The sequence below is a fragment of the Leucoraja erinacea genome, chromosome 14 (genome assembly GCF_028641065.1).
Source record: "Leucoraja erinacea ecotype New England chromosome 14, Leri_hhj_1, whole genome shotgun sequence".
Classification (NCBI taxonomy): Eukaryota; Metazoa; Chordata; class Chondrichthyes; order Rajiformes; family Rajidae; genus Leucoraja; species Leucoraja erinaceus.
Genome location: NC_073390.1, coordinates 7,183,642 through 7,201,329, shown reverse-complemented (window position 1 = coordinate 7,201,329; position 17,688 = coordinate 7,183,642). Strand labels below are relative to the sequence as shown.

Sequence of the window (17,688 nt, the reverse complement as noted above, 5' to 3'; positions counted from 1 at the left end):
AATCCCAACAAGGTCCTGGTTTGCCGGATTAATGGAGTTTTCCTGAATATTGTAATTTCTTCACTGGGTCAAAGTCATGAAACTCCCAATTCAAGAATGCTGTTTACCATCCCAGGAAAACTCGTGAGGGGCAATAAATTCTGCCTTTTCCAAATACCCTCTGAATATGATGAATAATTTACAAATGTTTTGAGAAAGGCACCCACTGATTTTTTTTCTTTGATGACTTGTAGTGACAAATGCTCACATATAGAACAGAAACCTAATCCAAGGGATCATATTGGAAAATGAAACTGATGGATGATCTGCTGTGATGGCACCTACCATGTGTCTGTCGATGATGAAGACTCACGGTGTCGACGTGCTGCCACCTGGTGAGGAAACAAAGGAATTGCGCTGGGCTTTATGTTTCAAGAGACTTCTGCCTGCACTGTTTCACAGAAAGATGGCTCACACCTGACATCCTCATTCTTTAGGGAACTGGGTTCCCCTCTCCCATCATAGATGAGGCCCTCACTCATGTCTCCTCAGTACCCTGCAGCTCCACCCTTGCTCCCCTACCCCTAGTCACAACAGAGACAGAGTCCACTTAGTCCTTACTTTCCACCTGTCAAAGTCAACACAAAATCCTCCGACATTTTCGCCACCTCCAACGGGATCCCACCACTAGCCACATTTTCCCATTTCAACCCCTTTCTGTCTTCAGCAGAGACTGTTCCCTCCGCAACTCCCTGGTTAACTCATCTCTTCCCACCCAAACCACCCCCTCCCCAGGTATCTTCCCCTGCAATCGCAGAAGATTCATCACCTGTCACTATACCTCTTCCCTCGACTCTGTCCAGGGACCCCGACAGTCCATTAAGGTCAGGCAGAGGTTCACGCACCTCCTCCAACCTCATCTACTGTATCCGTTGTACAAGGTGTGGACTCTTTTACATCGGCGAGATCAAACGCAGACTGGACGATCCTTTCGGGGAACATGTTCGCTCAGCCCGCCTGATCTCCCGGTTGTTGGACACTTTAATTCTCCTTCCCATTGCTAGACAGACCTTTCTATCCTTGGTCTCCTCCATTGTCAGAGTGAGGCTAAATGCAAATTGGAGGAACAGCATCTCATATTTAGCTTGGGCAGCTTACAGCCCAGTGATATGAATATTGATTTCAGGTAGCCCTGGCATTCGCTCTTTCTCTATCCTCCCCCACCTAAGATGCACTAGCTTTTCATTTTCACCCTACAAACAGCTTATTATGGCTGGTTTCCTTTATCATTGTTACTTTTTTGCATATCTTTCATTCATTATTCTTTATCTCTCCATATCACCGTCTAAATCGCTCATTTTGCGTATCCCTAACCAACCTGAAGAAGGTTCTCGACCCGAAACATCACCCATTCCTACTCTCCAGAGATGCTGCCTGTCCCACTGAGTTACTCCAGCTTTTTGTGTTACCCCTGACATACCTGACTGTGCCATTCAGCACAAGGGCTTCTCCCTTCATCAGATCTGTAACATCTGACTGTGAAGGGCCAATCCCTATTATCTGCCGAGGGAATTCACCTCAGCTATCATGACAGCCGTTGATATCCCTCCCCATGCAGATGTCAAGCTTGCTCTGAGTGAATTGCACTCCATGACAGAGAGTTGCTCACTGCTGCTCGGCAGACAAAGATGGTATCCTACACGACTGCAGTGAGTCAGTGGACTGGTCCATATTCAGGAATTCTGCAGCCAACCTGAATAAGTTCACCACTACCGTGACTGACTTAATCAACAGGTGCATAGAGGAGTGCGTGTTGAAAAAGACAATATGAGTGTTCACCAACCGGAAACCATGGATGAACCGTGAGGTACATTCCCAGGTGAAGGCCAGCTCAGCTGCATACAAGACAAGTGATCTCGAGCAGTACAAGAATGCTTGCCATGATCTTCACAAAGCCATCACAGATGCTAAGAGACAATACTGGGACAAACATGAGTCTTGGTACAATCGGTTGGACACCCGCAGTCTGTGGCAAGATCTAAATACTATAACTGGCTGCAAAGTGAAGTTGACCAACACCAGTGGTGACAGCATGGCTCTACGTGATGAACCTAATGCTCTCTACGCTCACTTTGAGCAGAAGGCCATCCGACCCATCAGAATCAAGTGTGTCTCTTTCTAGGTTCACTGTTGCAGAAGTTAGATCAGCTTTCCTTAAGATTAATCTACTGAAAGCAACTGGCCCAGATGGAGTCCCGGGCCATGTCCTTAGGACCTACGTGTGCTGACTAACAGGAGTGTTCAGACATCTTTAACTTCTCCCTACTCTGTTCTGAGCTACCCACCTGCTTCAAGACCACTGTCATCATGGTGGCAAAGAAAAGTAAGAACTCATGCCTTAACGCAGGGGTTGGCAACCTTGTTCTGCATTGGGGGCCAGGACCCATGTCTGTGATCGGATTGCAGGCCACATCTATCGTTATAGTGTGACACTTGGTGTTGTTTTTTGCATCAGTTTTCACGTGATTTTCAATTAGTTTTCTGCAGTTCTCAGGTCCCTCGAGTCCCCAGGACTGACTGCAGTTCCCAGGCCAGCCCGACTGCCCAGGGACTGGCTGTAGGTCGGCTCACCTGCACCTGGACTGGCTGTAGTGCCCAGGTCATCTGCGTGCCCCGGGACTGGCTGCAGTTCCCAGATCAGCTCGCGTCCCAGGACTGGCTACAGTTCCCAGGTCGTGAAAGCAAATTGAAAAAAAATATGCCTGCGGGCCGGATGATTTCAGATTACGTTGCTTACCCTTGCCTTAACGACTACCATCCAGTGGCCTTGACATCCACCATAATGAGTGCTTTGGGGGCTTAGTTATGGAACGCATTAAATCCCGTCTACCGAGCAACCTTGACCCACTGCAGTTCGCCTACCGCCACAACAGGTCCACGGCTGATGCCATCTCACTGACCCTGGAACATCTGGACAAGAGAGACAGATGCATCTATTCGTAGACTACTTTCAATATCATTACACCATTCTAGCACATCTCCAAATTCATGGAACTTGGAGTCAGCATTCACCTCTGCAACTGGATCCTCAACTTCCCAACAGATCACAATCTATGAGGGTAGGTGACAAATCATCCTCTACAATAATCCTTAACACTATGGCTCTGCAAGGTCCTCAGCCCCCTTCTTTACTCCTTGTGCAACCACGACTGTGCAGCTAATTACAAATCCGACTCAATTTACAAATTCTAAGACGCCATCGCCATTGTGGGCCAGATATCAAAAAATGATTAGATGGAGTACAGGAAAGAGATTGAGAGCCGCATAATTTTATGCCAAGAAAACCTTTCCCTCAGTGTCAGCATGACAAAGGAGATTGTAATCGACTTCAAGAAGCTAAGCAGTATATATGCCTTGATATACATTGATGGCAACAAGGTAGAGATGTTGAAAGCTTCATGTCCCTAGGATTAAATATCTCCAGCAACTTGTCCTGGACCAGCCACATCAAAGTTATGGCCAAGGAAACATATTAACAGATCTACATCCTTATAAGTTTAGGAAGTTTGGTATGGCCCCAACAACTCTCACAAACTTCTACAGATGTGCTATGGACTTGGGATCCATCACAGCTTGGTTTGGGAACAGCTCCATCCAAGACCGCAATAAATTGCAAGAACTGTGGACGCAGCCCAGCCCATCACACACACCAACCTCCCTCCCTCCCATTGACTCCACCTGCACTTCACACTGCCTGAGCTGGGCCACCAACATAATCAGGACAAGTCTCACCTTGGATACTCCCTCTTCTCCACTCTCCCATCAGGCAAGAGGTACAGAAGTGTGAAAACGTATACCTCCAAATTCAGGGACAGTTTCTTTGCAGCTGCTATCAGGGAACTGAACCATCCTATCACCAACTAGAGAGCGTTCATGACCTACCATCTATTTCATTGGGGACTCTTGGACTATCTTTAATCAGACTTTACTGGACTTTATCTTGCACTAAACGTTATTCTCTTTATAGCATATCTGTAGACTGTAGATGGCTTGATGGCAATCAGGTATAGCCTTTCCACTGACTGGATAGTTTGCGACAAAAAAGATTTTCACTGTACCTCACAATAAACTGAATGAGCTATCTAATTAACTAAGGTTTGTCACCACTAGAGAGAATCCCTTTGTAATTCAAAATATCTAGATTATTTTTAAATTTACTGATGGGATTTGATGTCATGTTAACTGGGTTGTGTCATTGCCTGCTTGGGAAGCATAATGTATTAAGATTTTTATTGTCATGTGTACAGGAATAAAGTGATAAGCTTTGTCGTGCATGCTATCCAATGAGATCAGATAATAATGAATAATAACGAATCAGGTCAAACTGAAACCGAAATACAATAGATCAAGAAGGAAGATACACCTTGCAGAATATAGTTCTCAGCATTGTAGCTCATCAGTTACATAGACAAGGTCCAATGTCCACAATGGGGTAGAGATGAATTGGATGATGCCCTAGTTTATAGAAGGACTGTTCAGAAGCCTGATATCAGAGGGGAAAAGCTGTTCCAAAGTTTGGTAATACAGGTATACAACATTTTATCTGAAATTCCGGAAACAGAAAAGCTCCAAAAACCAGCCATTTTTTCCAGGATGTCGTCTGCACACCAAAGTTTGCGTTTGGCACCAAGCTTGACCTGAAACGACCCATGGTCAACCCAGGTCTGCACTACTGTAGCGGCTGGTGTGAGGGCCGCGAGCCGTGCTAGATTTGGAGCTCTGATCCCGGCGAACTTTACCCCTGGCTGCGCGGCGCTCCAAATCCAGTGCGACCCGCGGCCCACGGCCAGACACCCGCAGCCACAGCTCCGCGATGTTGGGAGTCGGCGGCCACAGCGCTCCGGAGCTTACCGCACGGCGATCCGATAAGGCATTGCCCGCTCCCCGCTGGTATCCCAGCACTGCACCGCCGCCGACTCCCAACGTCACGGAGCTGGGGCTGCGGGCATCGGGCTGCGGGCCGCGCTGGATTTGGAGGGCCGCGGAGCCAGGGATCAGTTCGCCGGGGTCGGAGCTCCAACCGGCGCGGCCTGAGAGCTACGAGTGCCCCGGTCTCCGGGGAGGAGGCAGCCACTCCAGACTTTCCAAGCCGCCCGCGCTACCTCCCTCACCTGGAGTAACTGCCAGGATCGAGGCGCAAACTCACCACCACGAGCACGAGCCACCCGTTAAAATCTATGCTAAAAATATTCTATTCCGAAATCCGAAAATTTCCGAAATCCGAGAAGTGTCTGGTCCCAAGGCTTTCGGATAAAAGGTTGTGCACCTGTATGTGCTTTCAAGCTTTGGTTCCTTCGGCCGGATCCAGTATATACCTCCAGGTACGTAGTCCAGCAAATTAATCATTATCCCCGATTAATTTTAGGTAGATTATTTTACCAGTTTTGTTCTGGATACTACAATAAACATCCCAGATTTACCCTATTTCATCTATTACCTTACATAATAGAAGAAAACTAATCGGGGGAGTCTTAAATTGGCTGTTGGCACCAGTTTTACAGTGGTGCACAATGCCAGTATTGATTACTTTATGCCACCAAGCTTTATACCACTAATGGTAAAGTTATTGTACCAATAATATTGAAAGTCACTCACAGCCACATACTTAAAAGGTGTTTAACATAACCTCAGGAATATTCAAAGTACGGTTCACTATGAGAGAATCTGGAGGCTTCCATTGGAATCTCTGGAATTGAAATTGGAATCACACATTTTTAATAAATTCTTTATTACAATTTTAATTTATCTTATAATACTCATTACAATTATATTGATTATTTTGACACAATATACTGTTGCAGAAATCAATGTAGCAGCCTTTTAAACATCTCCAGTACTGTACCCTAATTTAGTTTACTGTACAAAAGTGCATTAAAGAGAATGCTTCTAATTCTTTTTTATCACAAAACATTAAGCGTACATTTTTTTTTCTATTTCAAGTTCCTGCCCTACACCTCAACTGGAACTCTTTGCTCCAATCCATGCATGATCGCCGACTATGCTTTTCAAACATTTATATTGGCACTCACTGAACCCTAGAGAGGTGAAGTACTTTTGAAAATCATATTACAGCAGAATATCAAAATTCATGCGAGATGCTTATGTTTTGATTTCCAGTTAAACCACCACCAATTGCAACAAATTTGGGCAGTGATTCTCAAAGATTTTGGTACAATATTTCATAATCTCCCTCAGATCCTTTATGCACAGGAGAACTAATGTCACCTGAATAATCATAATCATACTTTATTTGCCAAGTATGTTTTGCAACAAACGAGGAATTTCATTTGATATACAGTCATCATACCAGAACACACAAAATAAATTTTAACATGAACATCCACCACAGTGACTCCTCCGCAATCCGCACTGTGATGGACGGCGAAAAAAAAAGTTCAATCTCCCCCTCCTTTGTCCTCCAGCGGTCGGGGGCCTCTAACCTTCCGTTGACGGGACGATCTTACTCCTGTTGCCGGCTGCGGGCCTCCTCGTCGGGGCGATCAAATTACTGCATCGGGGGGGGAATCTCAACTCCCCCGCGCCAGGTGATCTACCCCGGGTCAGGACTAGTCGAATGGTGTGTGGCATTTGGAGCTTCGGGTCTCAACCTGAGTCACAGGCTCCTTGAAGTTAAAGTCCGCAGGCCGCGGTTGGACCGTCGATCCCAGGCAAGGAAACCACTCCAACAGTAAGTCCAAGCCCCGTAGTGAGGCTCAAAATCAGTCCTAAGCAAGGCCTCCAGCTCCAAGATGTTAGGCCGCAGAGCGACTGGAGATACGATCCGGAAAACAATCGCATCTCGGGCATGGTAAGGGATTTAAAAAAAGTTTCTCCCTGCCCCTCCCCCGCCCCCACATAAAACAAAGCAGAGAACATTAACATTCTTTTAAAACACATGAAAATTAACAAAAAAAAGACGAAAAGACAGACAGACTGTAGGCGAGGCTGCCATCGAAGCGCCACCCAGTGGCCACTCTTCTATTTTAAGTTTAAAATGTTCCATTAATTTTCCTGTTCAGGAATAATAACATTCCCCACCATTTAGGGATTCTTTTTTTCATCAGTACTCAGAGCAGGGAGCTGGGCAGAGCAGACCTATTCATACAATTGTATATACTGTCAATAGCTAAGACTAGCACTGGGAATTCAAAGGAATACTTAATGTCAATAAATCACATGCAATCCAATCATTGGTATTTCAGTGTTTATGAACAGATACAACAATTTTATGCAAAACTCTTTTTAAGGCACAATTTGCCTAGAATTTCAGAATTGCTGAATTAGGCCCAGAAGTTAAACAGTGCCAGTACTAGTGTGGACCTCTGAAATGCTAATCATTCTGGCAGGGACCATAAAACCTCCAGCAAGATAGATGGGATTTTGTAAGAATTCATTGAAGACTCTCAATATTGCTAAAAAAAAAAAAATACTTCTGATTTCTATTGTTTAATCTAAAGTATTGATAATGTCAATCATCAATGAGATGTCTATTCGAAAAAACTTTCCATATTTAATTCCAATTGGTTTCAATGAAAACAGAATGAAAGTGACAATTCCTGCGGGTTGAGGAGCTACAATGGTTGACGGTTGCTTTTTTTCTTTACAGGTTAATGAACTAAAATTGGTAGGAGCAGCCTTCAAATATTTTGTTAAATCAGTAGCAATGTACCCAAATGGAGTAAATGTCAACCCATCTGTTAGAATAGCATTTCTATACATAATTGTACACATAGGCTTTAGATAGGAAAGGAATTCAAATAATGTTAATATTAATTGTTTTACTTTAAGAGTAAGGAATATAATACACTAATATTCCAGATGTGGTGTCAAGTATTACAAATATCACTAAGCTGAAACATTTTCTGTATCCTGCACTTCTTCTGTTTCTTATTATCTGCAAAAAATAAAATTAGTATGATTAAGTATTTGCTTAGTTTATATATATAATGACATTATAAATAGAGGTGAAACTTCTATTGATGACATTGAATTAGATTTAAATTTTTATTGTATTAACCTTCTTTGCTAGATTTTACAAAATTGTGCAGTGGACATTTGAATTATATTCAGAGAAACAGACCCTAGTAAGTGAAAAGAAACAGTGGTTGAAACCGATTGTGGATGACCAAGTGTCATTACAATATATTGTTAGGACAATGTGTATCTCATTTTGGGAGACACTTGCTTCCAATATCTCACTGAACTGATACCTGGATTAATGGGATTCCTCCACACTATTTCAATGTTTCTATGATGACTGAAGTCAAGTTTATAAAAACAAAAGACAGTTTCTACATCTAAGTAATCACCCTCTACAGAACAAAGGTTTTGTCAATGTACAATTGTGATTCATTCCATTTACTTCCAAATATATAACTAGGTTAAAGGAGTATTTTTTTCACTCACTCAACTGTTTAATCATATAAAGGTTGACATATCACATATTTTTGCACATCATTATTTTCCAGAACATACCTTCTCTTCGGGTTCTCAATAAGCTCAAGTGATTGAGATTGAAGGGCTTGAATAACGTTCTCTTTTATTTGTTGATCAGTCAAATTCAGATCCTCACTTGTGAACGTGAACCTCAGAATAACTCTATGTTGTGCTGTAAATAATATTTAAAAAAATTAAAAATTGAGGTCCGCTGAAGATAGAATGTTCCTTGAAAATATTCTGGTGCTCTGAGTGTGGAAAATAATAGGTATTCAGACAAAATCATTTGTAATCATGTATTGTCTTTATGCCGACTGGATAGCATGCAACATAAGCTTTTCCCTCTACCTCGGTAAACTAAACCGGAAACTGATCAAGGATTGCAATGGACTATGATAATAATTTGGACTCATTTAGACATTGGTCTTTTAATGTGTTAGCTGTCATTTCCAGACAAATAAGCATTAAAAGATTGGTGTCAATCTACATACTATATATCATTCACTTTCCTTAGCACACCTATAAGTTTATCCATCTGTAAAGTCAGAGCATCTTTCCTAAAGTCATAGAATAATGCAACACAAGAAAATACTTTTTGAGCAATGATGTCAGTGTCAGGTCTTTAAAAGGTTGGAAAGTTACTAGAGTATTCTGAGGGATAATATATTCATGCATTCAGATGGACAGGGGCTGATTAGAGCTAGACAGCACAGTTTTGTACGTGGGATATCTTGTCCCATGAATTTGATTGAGTTTTTTGAAGATGTGTCCAAAAATATTGATGAGGGGAGAGCTGTAGACGTATATATGGATTTCAGCAAAGCATTCACCAAGGTTCAGCATGGTTGGCTGCTCTGGAAGGTTTGGAACGCATGGGATCCAAGGAGAAAATTAGCTTCATGGAAGGAAGTAAAGGGTGATGGGGGAAGTTTGTTTATCGGACTGGAGGCCTGTGACTAATGGTGTGTCTCAGGGCTCGGTGCTGTTTGTTATCTATGTCAATGATTTGGATGAGAACGTACATGCCACAATTAGTAAATTTGCAGATGACACAAAAGTGGGTGGTATTGTAGATAGCGAAGATAGTTGTCAGAAATTGCAGGGGGAATGTTGATCGGTTGAGCAGGTGAACTGAGGAATGGTTGATGACATTTATTACAGAGAAATGTGGTGTTGCATTTTGGGAAGTCTAACCAAGGCAGAACCCACACTGTGAAAGGCAGGGCTCTGGGGAGACTCCAGCACTTTGTGTCTATCTTCGGTATATACCAGCATCTGCAGTTATTTTCTACTGAATATTTCCATCTCCTTTTGCAAATTCAAAATGACGGCATCATTTCCAATTTCTAGAGAATATATTCCTTCAAAAATTCCCACCATCACAAAGGGAAGGGTTGGTCACATTGGTGCTGAAGCCTGGGGCACAACTGCACACAAAGCTTCTGATTGTGTTGCTGCAGATTTGTTGACAGTTTGAGGTAGTAGTTGCACATTCATCGATGTGTGGAAGAAAACAAGGGAATTGCATGTCAATTATGTGCATGTGATTTGGCTTTGCCCACTGAAACTTTGTCTGTTCATATTTTGGATATACAGGTGCACAACCTTTTATCCGAAGATACAAATAACGAAAACCTCCGAATAGCGACATTTTATCAGTCCTTGAAGAAAGGTCCTTGAAAACGTTCACCAAGGGCGGCCCGCAGAGGTGACAGCGGAACCTCCGGTCGGTCCTCGAAGAAAGGGGAACTAAATCCCCATTCATAAAAGAGAAGGTGAGGGTATATATTGCGCGGGAGGGTTAATAATTGACAATCTGCTGCTGCCTGCCCGCTGAGTTAAAAAGTTCCCACGGTAGACTCACGATACACAGTGTATCGTGAGTCTTGCGTGGGAACTTTTTAACTCAGCGGGCAGGTAGCAGCAAATTGTCGCTCCCTTCAGTTTCACCCCACCTACACCCCTCTGCTTCCCGGCCATGTGTGTGACCCTTTCCCTCCCCTCTCCAGCTCCCCGCGCATTGCACCGGCGCGGGGGCTTTGCACTGTCTTCACGTTGGAGCCAGTGCCAGTCACCGGAGACGTCAGGACCAACGGGACACCGACCCCCAGGCCCACTGCAAGCACGGAGAACCCAGAGACCCACAGCCAGCAGCAGCCCAGCCCCGTTCCAATTCCAGAGGAACACGCTCTCCGCTGTCCCCGTAGGGACAGAAGTTGATGGCTCGGGCTGTGACGTCTCTGGCAACCCCCCTGTACAGGAGCTGAGACTGGGAACTGTGGGGTTGTTTGCAGTTGCAGAGGGAGGGGGCAAGGGCGGTACAGTTCCCAGTCTCAGCTCCATTCCAGGGGGGTGACTGGAGACGTCAGGACCAACGGGACACCGACTGCAAGCATGGAGATCCCATAGACTCACAGCCAGCAGCAACTCTAGCCCAGCCTCGCTCCAACTCCAGAGGAACCCGGGTAGCGGATGAGGGGGCGCAGCTCGGGTTGTGGGCGAACTGCCACTTGTCGCTGTAGTGGCCCATCGGGGAGCGGGTTCCTGTTGGTCCTGACGTCTCCGGCCGTCCCCCTGGACAGGAGCTGAGAGACGTCAGGACCACCAGAAGCCGCTCCCCGATGCGCCGTTACAGCGACAAGTGGCAGTTCGCCCACAGCCCGAGCTGCGCCCCTTCATCGGGACACCGACCCCCAGGCCCACTGCAAGCACGGAGATCCCAGAGACTCACAGCCAGCAACAACTCTAGCCCAGCCCCGCTCCAACTCCAGAGGAACCCGGGTTGCGGATGAGGGGGCGCAGCTCGGGCTGTGGGCGAACTGCCACTTGTCGCCGTAGCGGCCCATCGGGGAGTGGATTCCTCTGGAGTTGGAGGGACAGGGAGAAACAGCGGCTTTTGAGAATGGTGGGCAATCACTTCCAAAGTTCTGCCCACACAGTCAGTACACCTCTCCTACACTTGTCTCCCGCACTAAGATCATCTCGCAGAGAATGATCCCAGCCTAACCCTCCCTATTCTCTCCTATTCTGCAAGAAAAATCTACATTGAAGACTCAAACTCGCGATCGAGTAACTGCCGGGATCGAGGCGCAAACTCGCGACCTTGCGGATACGAGCCGAGCACTCTACCACTGAGCCAGCCGTTAAAATCTACTCTAAAAATCTTCCATTCCGAAAGCCGAAAAATTCTGAATTACGAAAAGTGTCTGGTCCCAAGGCTTTCGGATAAAAGGTTGTGCACCTGTACTATAAACGCCAGATGTCACTGTACAGCAGCAGCTCAGTATATGGAACTCTCCTTCTCAAAAATATAATTATGGCATTAAAAAGCTTAACAAACCAATTCCAAGCCACTCTTCACCAGATTGATCATTGGCATCAGAGTACCAGCGGGCTTACAAACCCTCTGGAGAAATGGCAGAAGTATTACAAAATGCACATGCAATATTTTGATGTCACAGGTTAAAGACAAGAAATTTTGGAAGCTTAGCTGTCCAGCCTCTCCGATAAGAGGGAACTTTCATCACTGGAATCAGCCTAGTATTTCTCTTATGGACTACCTCCATTGCTCTGGCAATATACCCATTGTTGCAAAGCAGTTGCATTCCAAGAAAACCACTACCATAGGAATTTTCACTATTGTAAACCTTTGACAAAAGTCAATACATTTTGTTGTTGCTTTAGAATTTTTTTTTTTTTTTCATATGAATTCCATAATAAAGAATGTTATTGTTCTGCATCATAAAGTTATTTTGAAGTGATTTGTGAATTTGATAATGGAGAATTCCTTAACCGGAAGTAGCATAAGGGTACACTCTCTCTACTTTTTTTAGGTAAAGGAGACCAACTGTGTGCAGTTCTGTGGTATCACTAACAAAACCATCCAGTATTCAATCTCTAACTTAATTATAGCAAAGAAACGGGCACCTCAGCCCACCGAGTCCTTGCTGACCAGTGATCACCTGTTCACACTACAGCAGTTCTATGTTATCCCACTTTTGAAGCCGCTTCCTGCATAGAGTCAGTTACACAGCACAGAAATAGCATCTTTGGTTCAACTTGCCCATGTCGATTAAGATGTCATTCTACACTAGTCACATCTGTCTGCATTTTGCTTATATCCCTCTAAACCTTTCCTAACTATATTCCTGTCCAAACAGCTTTTCAGTGTCCTTATAGTGCCTGCCTCATGATTTTATACACCTCTATAAGAACACCCCTTGGCCTCCTGCACTCCAAGGAATAAACTCCTAGTCTGTCCAACCTCTCCCTATAGCTTGGCCCCTCAAGTCCTGGCAACGTCCTCATGAATCTTTGCACTCCAGTTTAACGACATCCTTCCTATAACTAAACTAAAACTATGCAGGATAACCAAAACTAAACATAATACTCCAGATGTTGTCCCATTAACATCTTGTCCAACTGCAACCTAACATCCCAGCTTCTATCCTCAACACCGTGACTGATAAAGGTCACTGTACTGAGAGCCTTCTTGACCACTCTATCTACCTGCAACATCACCTTCAGGAAACTATGTATCTGCATTCCTAGATCCTTCTGCTCTACAACACTCCCCAGGGCCCTGTCGATCACTGTGAAGGTCCCACCCTGTTTTATTCCCAAAATACAACACCTCACACTTATCTGCATTAAACTCCATTAACTATTTGTCTACCAATTTGCCCAACTGATCAAGATCCTGATGTAATTTTTGATAACTATCTTTGTGACCTACAATAACATCCATTTTAGTATCACCTGCAAACTTACTAATTATGCCATGTGTATTCTCATCCAAATCATCGCTATAAACTACAAACAGCAATGGGCCCAGCACCATTCCCTGAGGCACATCACGTCACAGGCCTCCATTCTAAAATAACAACTTTCCACCTTTATAAAAAAACAAGTTTCCTTTCATGAAGCTAATTTTCTATCCAGTCAGATGGCTCTCCCTTGATCCCATGCAAACTAAGCTTCCAAAGCAGCCAATCATGAGGAATCTTATCAAATGCCTTGCTGAAGTTCATATGGGCATTATCTCCAGCTTTGCCCTCCTTAAACATTTTGGATACTTCTTCAAAAAACTCTATCATTCTTGTAAGACATTATCCCAATCAATCAATCAATCAATCACTCAGTTTTATTCGTCACATTGCACATAAAGTGTAAGTGAAATGAATTTGTCAGCAGCGGTACAATAATAAAGAACACACAACCACAATAAAAACATTTTACACAAACATCCACCACAGCATTCATCACTGTGGTGGAAGGCACAGAAATTGGCCAGTCCTCCTCCATTTTCCCCCGTGGTCGGGACCTCCACCTCCGCAGCCGTTGCTACGGGTGTCCAGATGGAAAAGAGCTAAGTAAAGTCAAGGTAAGTCCAGGATTGGTTCTTCCCCAACGGAGATTGGGGAAGAGCTAGGATGGTGTAGGCCGCAGGCCGGCGGTCAACGATTTAAAGTTCCCGCCGCGCCGCAGCCAGAAGCACCGCAGTCTGCAGGGCCGGTGGTCGAAGCTCCCCTCCAGGGGTGATGGTAAGTCCATGCCGCGCCCACGGTAGAAGTTGTCCGCGGGCCGGCCGATGGAGCTTCTTTTTCCCCCCGGATCCCCAACATGAGATCCCGGGCTGTAGACGCCGCGCCAGCTGGAACTGTGCAGACCGCGGCTTCAGGCTGCCGGCTGCCCTGGGCCAGCAAAGCGGAACGCTCCCCTCCGGCGAGCCCCAGCGAGGGCTCGCCCGCTCCACGGCGAGAGTCCACGCTGCGCCCGCCGCTGAAGTCCTGGTCTCCGGGAAAGGCCGCGCCGATCCTGATTGTTAGGCCACGGGGGAGGCGACCTGGAAAAAGTCGCCTCTCCATGGAGGAGGCGGCCAAAACGGTTTCCCCCTAACCACCCCCACCCCACCCCCCACACAGAACACACAAAGAAACATTAAAAACATACTTTAAGACATACTAAAAAAATTAAAAAAGGTTGAAAAAACTAACACGCTGCTGACAGGGCTGCTGCCAGTGCAGCGCCCCCACCGTATCTCATGTACAAAACCATGCTGACTATCCCTAATCAGCCCCTGTCTATCCAAATGCATATGTATCTTTTATGTAAATGCACAGAGGTTCGGCAGTAGAGTTGTTGCCTTACAGAGCCAGAGACTTGGGTTCAATCCTGATTATGGGTGCTGTCTTTATGGAGTTTGTAGGTTCTCCCTCTGACCTCTGGTTTCCTCCCACATTCCAAAGACGTACAGATTTATAGGTTAATTGGCTTCTATAAAATTGTCCCTAGTGTGAAGGATAGAATAATACAGGTGATTGCTGGTTGGTGTGGATTTGGTGGGTGGAACGGCCTGTATCCATACAGTATTTCTAAACTAAACTAAAATCTTATGCCTCAGAATCCTTCACAATAATTTGCCTACCACAGATGTGAGACCCACTGGTGTATAGTTACAAGGCTTTTCTTTGCAGCTCTTCTTAAATAAAGGCACAACATTAGCCGTCCTCTAGTCTGTTGGTACCTTACCTGTGTCTCATAATGATTCATATATGTCAGCCAGGGCTCCTGTGATTCTTCCTCTAACTTCACAATGAATGGCAGTGTTGGATCGAAAGGCCAAATGGCCTCGTCCTGCACCTATTTTCTATGTTTCTCACTGTGTCCTCAAATAAATTTGGTCAGACCCGAGTGATTTATCGACCTTCATATGGATTTAGACTTCCAGCACCTCCTCGACTGTTATGTGGACCATCCACAACACATCAGCATTAACTGTCCCATGTTCCCAGTCTTCACATCTTTCTCCACGGTAAAACAGAGGAGACATACTCATTGAGGATCTTGACCATCTTCTAATGCTCCGGGCAGAAGTGACTGCTTTGGTGTCTGAGGGGCTTTATTCTCCCTTTACTTACCTTAATTCCCTTAATCTATATAATATTAAAAGTGTGTGTGTGTGTGTGTGTGTGTGTGTGTGTGTGTGTGTGTGTGTGTGTGTGTGTGTGTGTGTGTGTGTGTGTGTGTGTGTGTGTGTGTGTGGTGTGTGTGTGTGTGTGTGTGTGTGTGTGTGTGTGTGTGTGTGTGTGTGTGTGTGTGTGTGTGTGTGTGTGTTTCTGCCTGACTTGTGGCTGCCAGCCTTTGATTCGTTGTTACGCCAACACCAGACCCAGAAACGCCGAGATTTTTTTCCATTTCGGTAGAGATTTCAATTTTCATTCCAAGTATCTTCTCCTGATTAAATTTTGTCGTGTTTATTTACACATTTTTAATAAAATCCTTCTCCCCCCCACCATAACGGCTGTTGGCGTCCGCCTCTCGCCTCAAAGACACCATTTAAAAGCAGCCGCACTGCTGAGTGCTGGTATGTTCGGGAACGGCTTGAGTTGGAGGACCACGTCTCCCGTGGGGTCTACGGGTAGGGAACGGCTGCGTTGGGGGAGCAGACCCAACGGGTCTGCACTTGGTCTAGTATATTAAAACTCTGGCTGCTGGCTGCTGGCTGGCTGTGTTTCTGCCTGACTTGTGGTTGCCAGCCTGTGGGTGCCAGCCTTTGATTCGTTGCTATGCCAACACCAGACCCACAAACACCGAGCGTTTTTCCATTTTGGTAGAGATTTCACTTTTTATTCCAAGTATCCACTCCTGATTAAATGTTGTCGTGTTTATGTACACATTTTTAATAAAATCCTTCTCCCCCCCCCACCACTCACTCATTTTGTCGCCTCCTGCTGGCCAGCGACCATAACGGCTGCTGGCGCCCGCATCTCGCCTCAAAGACGCCATTTAAAAACAGCCGCACTGCTGAGTCCTGATCTGCTTGAGTTGGAGGACCACGTCTCCCATGAGGCCTATGGGTAGGGAACGGCTGCGTTGGGGGAGCAGACCCAACGGGTCTGCACTTGGTCTAGTGTATTATAAAATCTCTTTGGACACCCGATGAGCAATTTTACGGAGGCCAATTAGTCACACATCTGTGGGATGTGGGAAAAAACCTGAGCTCCTTAAGGGAAACCCACATGGTCACAGGGAGAACGTGCAAACTCCAGACAACACTTGAGACCTCTGGTGCAGTGATAACATCTGTGCCACAGAACTGCCCCTGGCAATACTACTTGCCAATAATGGTCAAAATGTCCTTTGACTCTTTTCTACTTGTAGGATTGGCCAACTAACTTTTTGTGACTTATGTGTTAGAACATCTAGGTCGCTCTAAGCCTCACTCATTTGCTATTTGTCTGCATTTAGATAGCAATTGGACTTTTACTTCCTCTAACCAAAAAGAACGTCACATTATCCCGAACTAAATACTAATTGGAAGATTTACGGCCTATCAATCAATCTTTCCATGTCCCGTTGCAGAATTTAAAAATTCCTACCATCACAAAGTGATGAATTGGTCAAATTGGTGCTGAAGCCTGGTTTACAACTACACATGAGGCTTCCTATTCTGTTGGAGCAGATTTGTTGAAAGTTTGAGGTATTTGATGTGCATTCATTGATGTCGGGCGAAAAACAAGTGAATTGCACATCAACAGCCTGCATGGGATTTGACTTTGACAACTGACACGATACACAATAATATTCAGACATACCATAGACTGCAGATGCACTGTACACTGGGAGCTGAGTAAATGGATCTCTCTTTCTCAAAAATATTGTAATTACTTTACAGAACATAACAAGCGAAGTGTGAGCCAATTTTGCCACATTGATCATTGGCATCAGAGTACGGTCAGGTTTACATACCCTTTGGAGAAATGGCAGAAGTATTGAACAATGTCTTTGGCCTGTGAATTCAGATTCCAGATTTGTGAATTCAGTAAGGATGAATTTTGATAAGCTGAACTGCCATCATGTGCAGGTGCACTCTAACTACTTTATTCAGGTAAGGGGAGCTAGCTATGCACAAGTATGGCACTGACAACAAATCTTTCCTATTCTAAAACTCTAACTACTTGGCAATAATGGAGATCATGCCATTTGCCTTCTTGACCATTGCACTGGAGTATCTAGATTTCTCTGACCTTCTCTCGTTTACAGTCCCTCTGCATTTAGATAGCATTGGTCTTTAGATACTTCCTACCAAAGAGCATGACCTCAAACTTGCACAAACTAAATTCCACTTGGCAGGTTTTCACCCAATCGCTCAATTTTTCTATATCCTAGTGCCGATTAACCTCATCAATTTTGAAACCCTAGAGAATATAT

General features: G+C 44.8%; 1 protein-coding gene across 1 annotated transcript in view; it reads right to left on the bottom strand.

Annotated features, from left to right (window-relative positions):
* Positions 1-7,230: 7,230 nt before the first annotated feature.
* Positions 7,231-17,688, bottom strand: part of LOC129703229 (fibrillin-3-like) — a 214,382-nt gene continuing 203,924 nt past the window's right edge. The window contains exons 83-84 of the mRNA XM_055645508.1: positions 8,515-8,647; positions 7,231-7,933 (exon numbers count right to left, since the gene is read on the bottom strand). Of these exons, the coding sequence (XP_055501483.1) occupies positions 7,930-7,933; positions 8,515-8,647 (137 nt within the window). The 3' untranslated portion in view covers positions 7,231-7,929. The remainder of the gene's footprint in view (positions 7,934-8,514; positions 8,648-17,688) is intronic.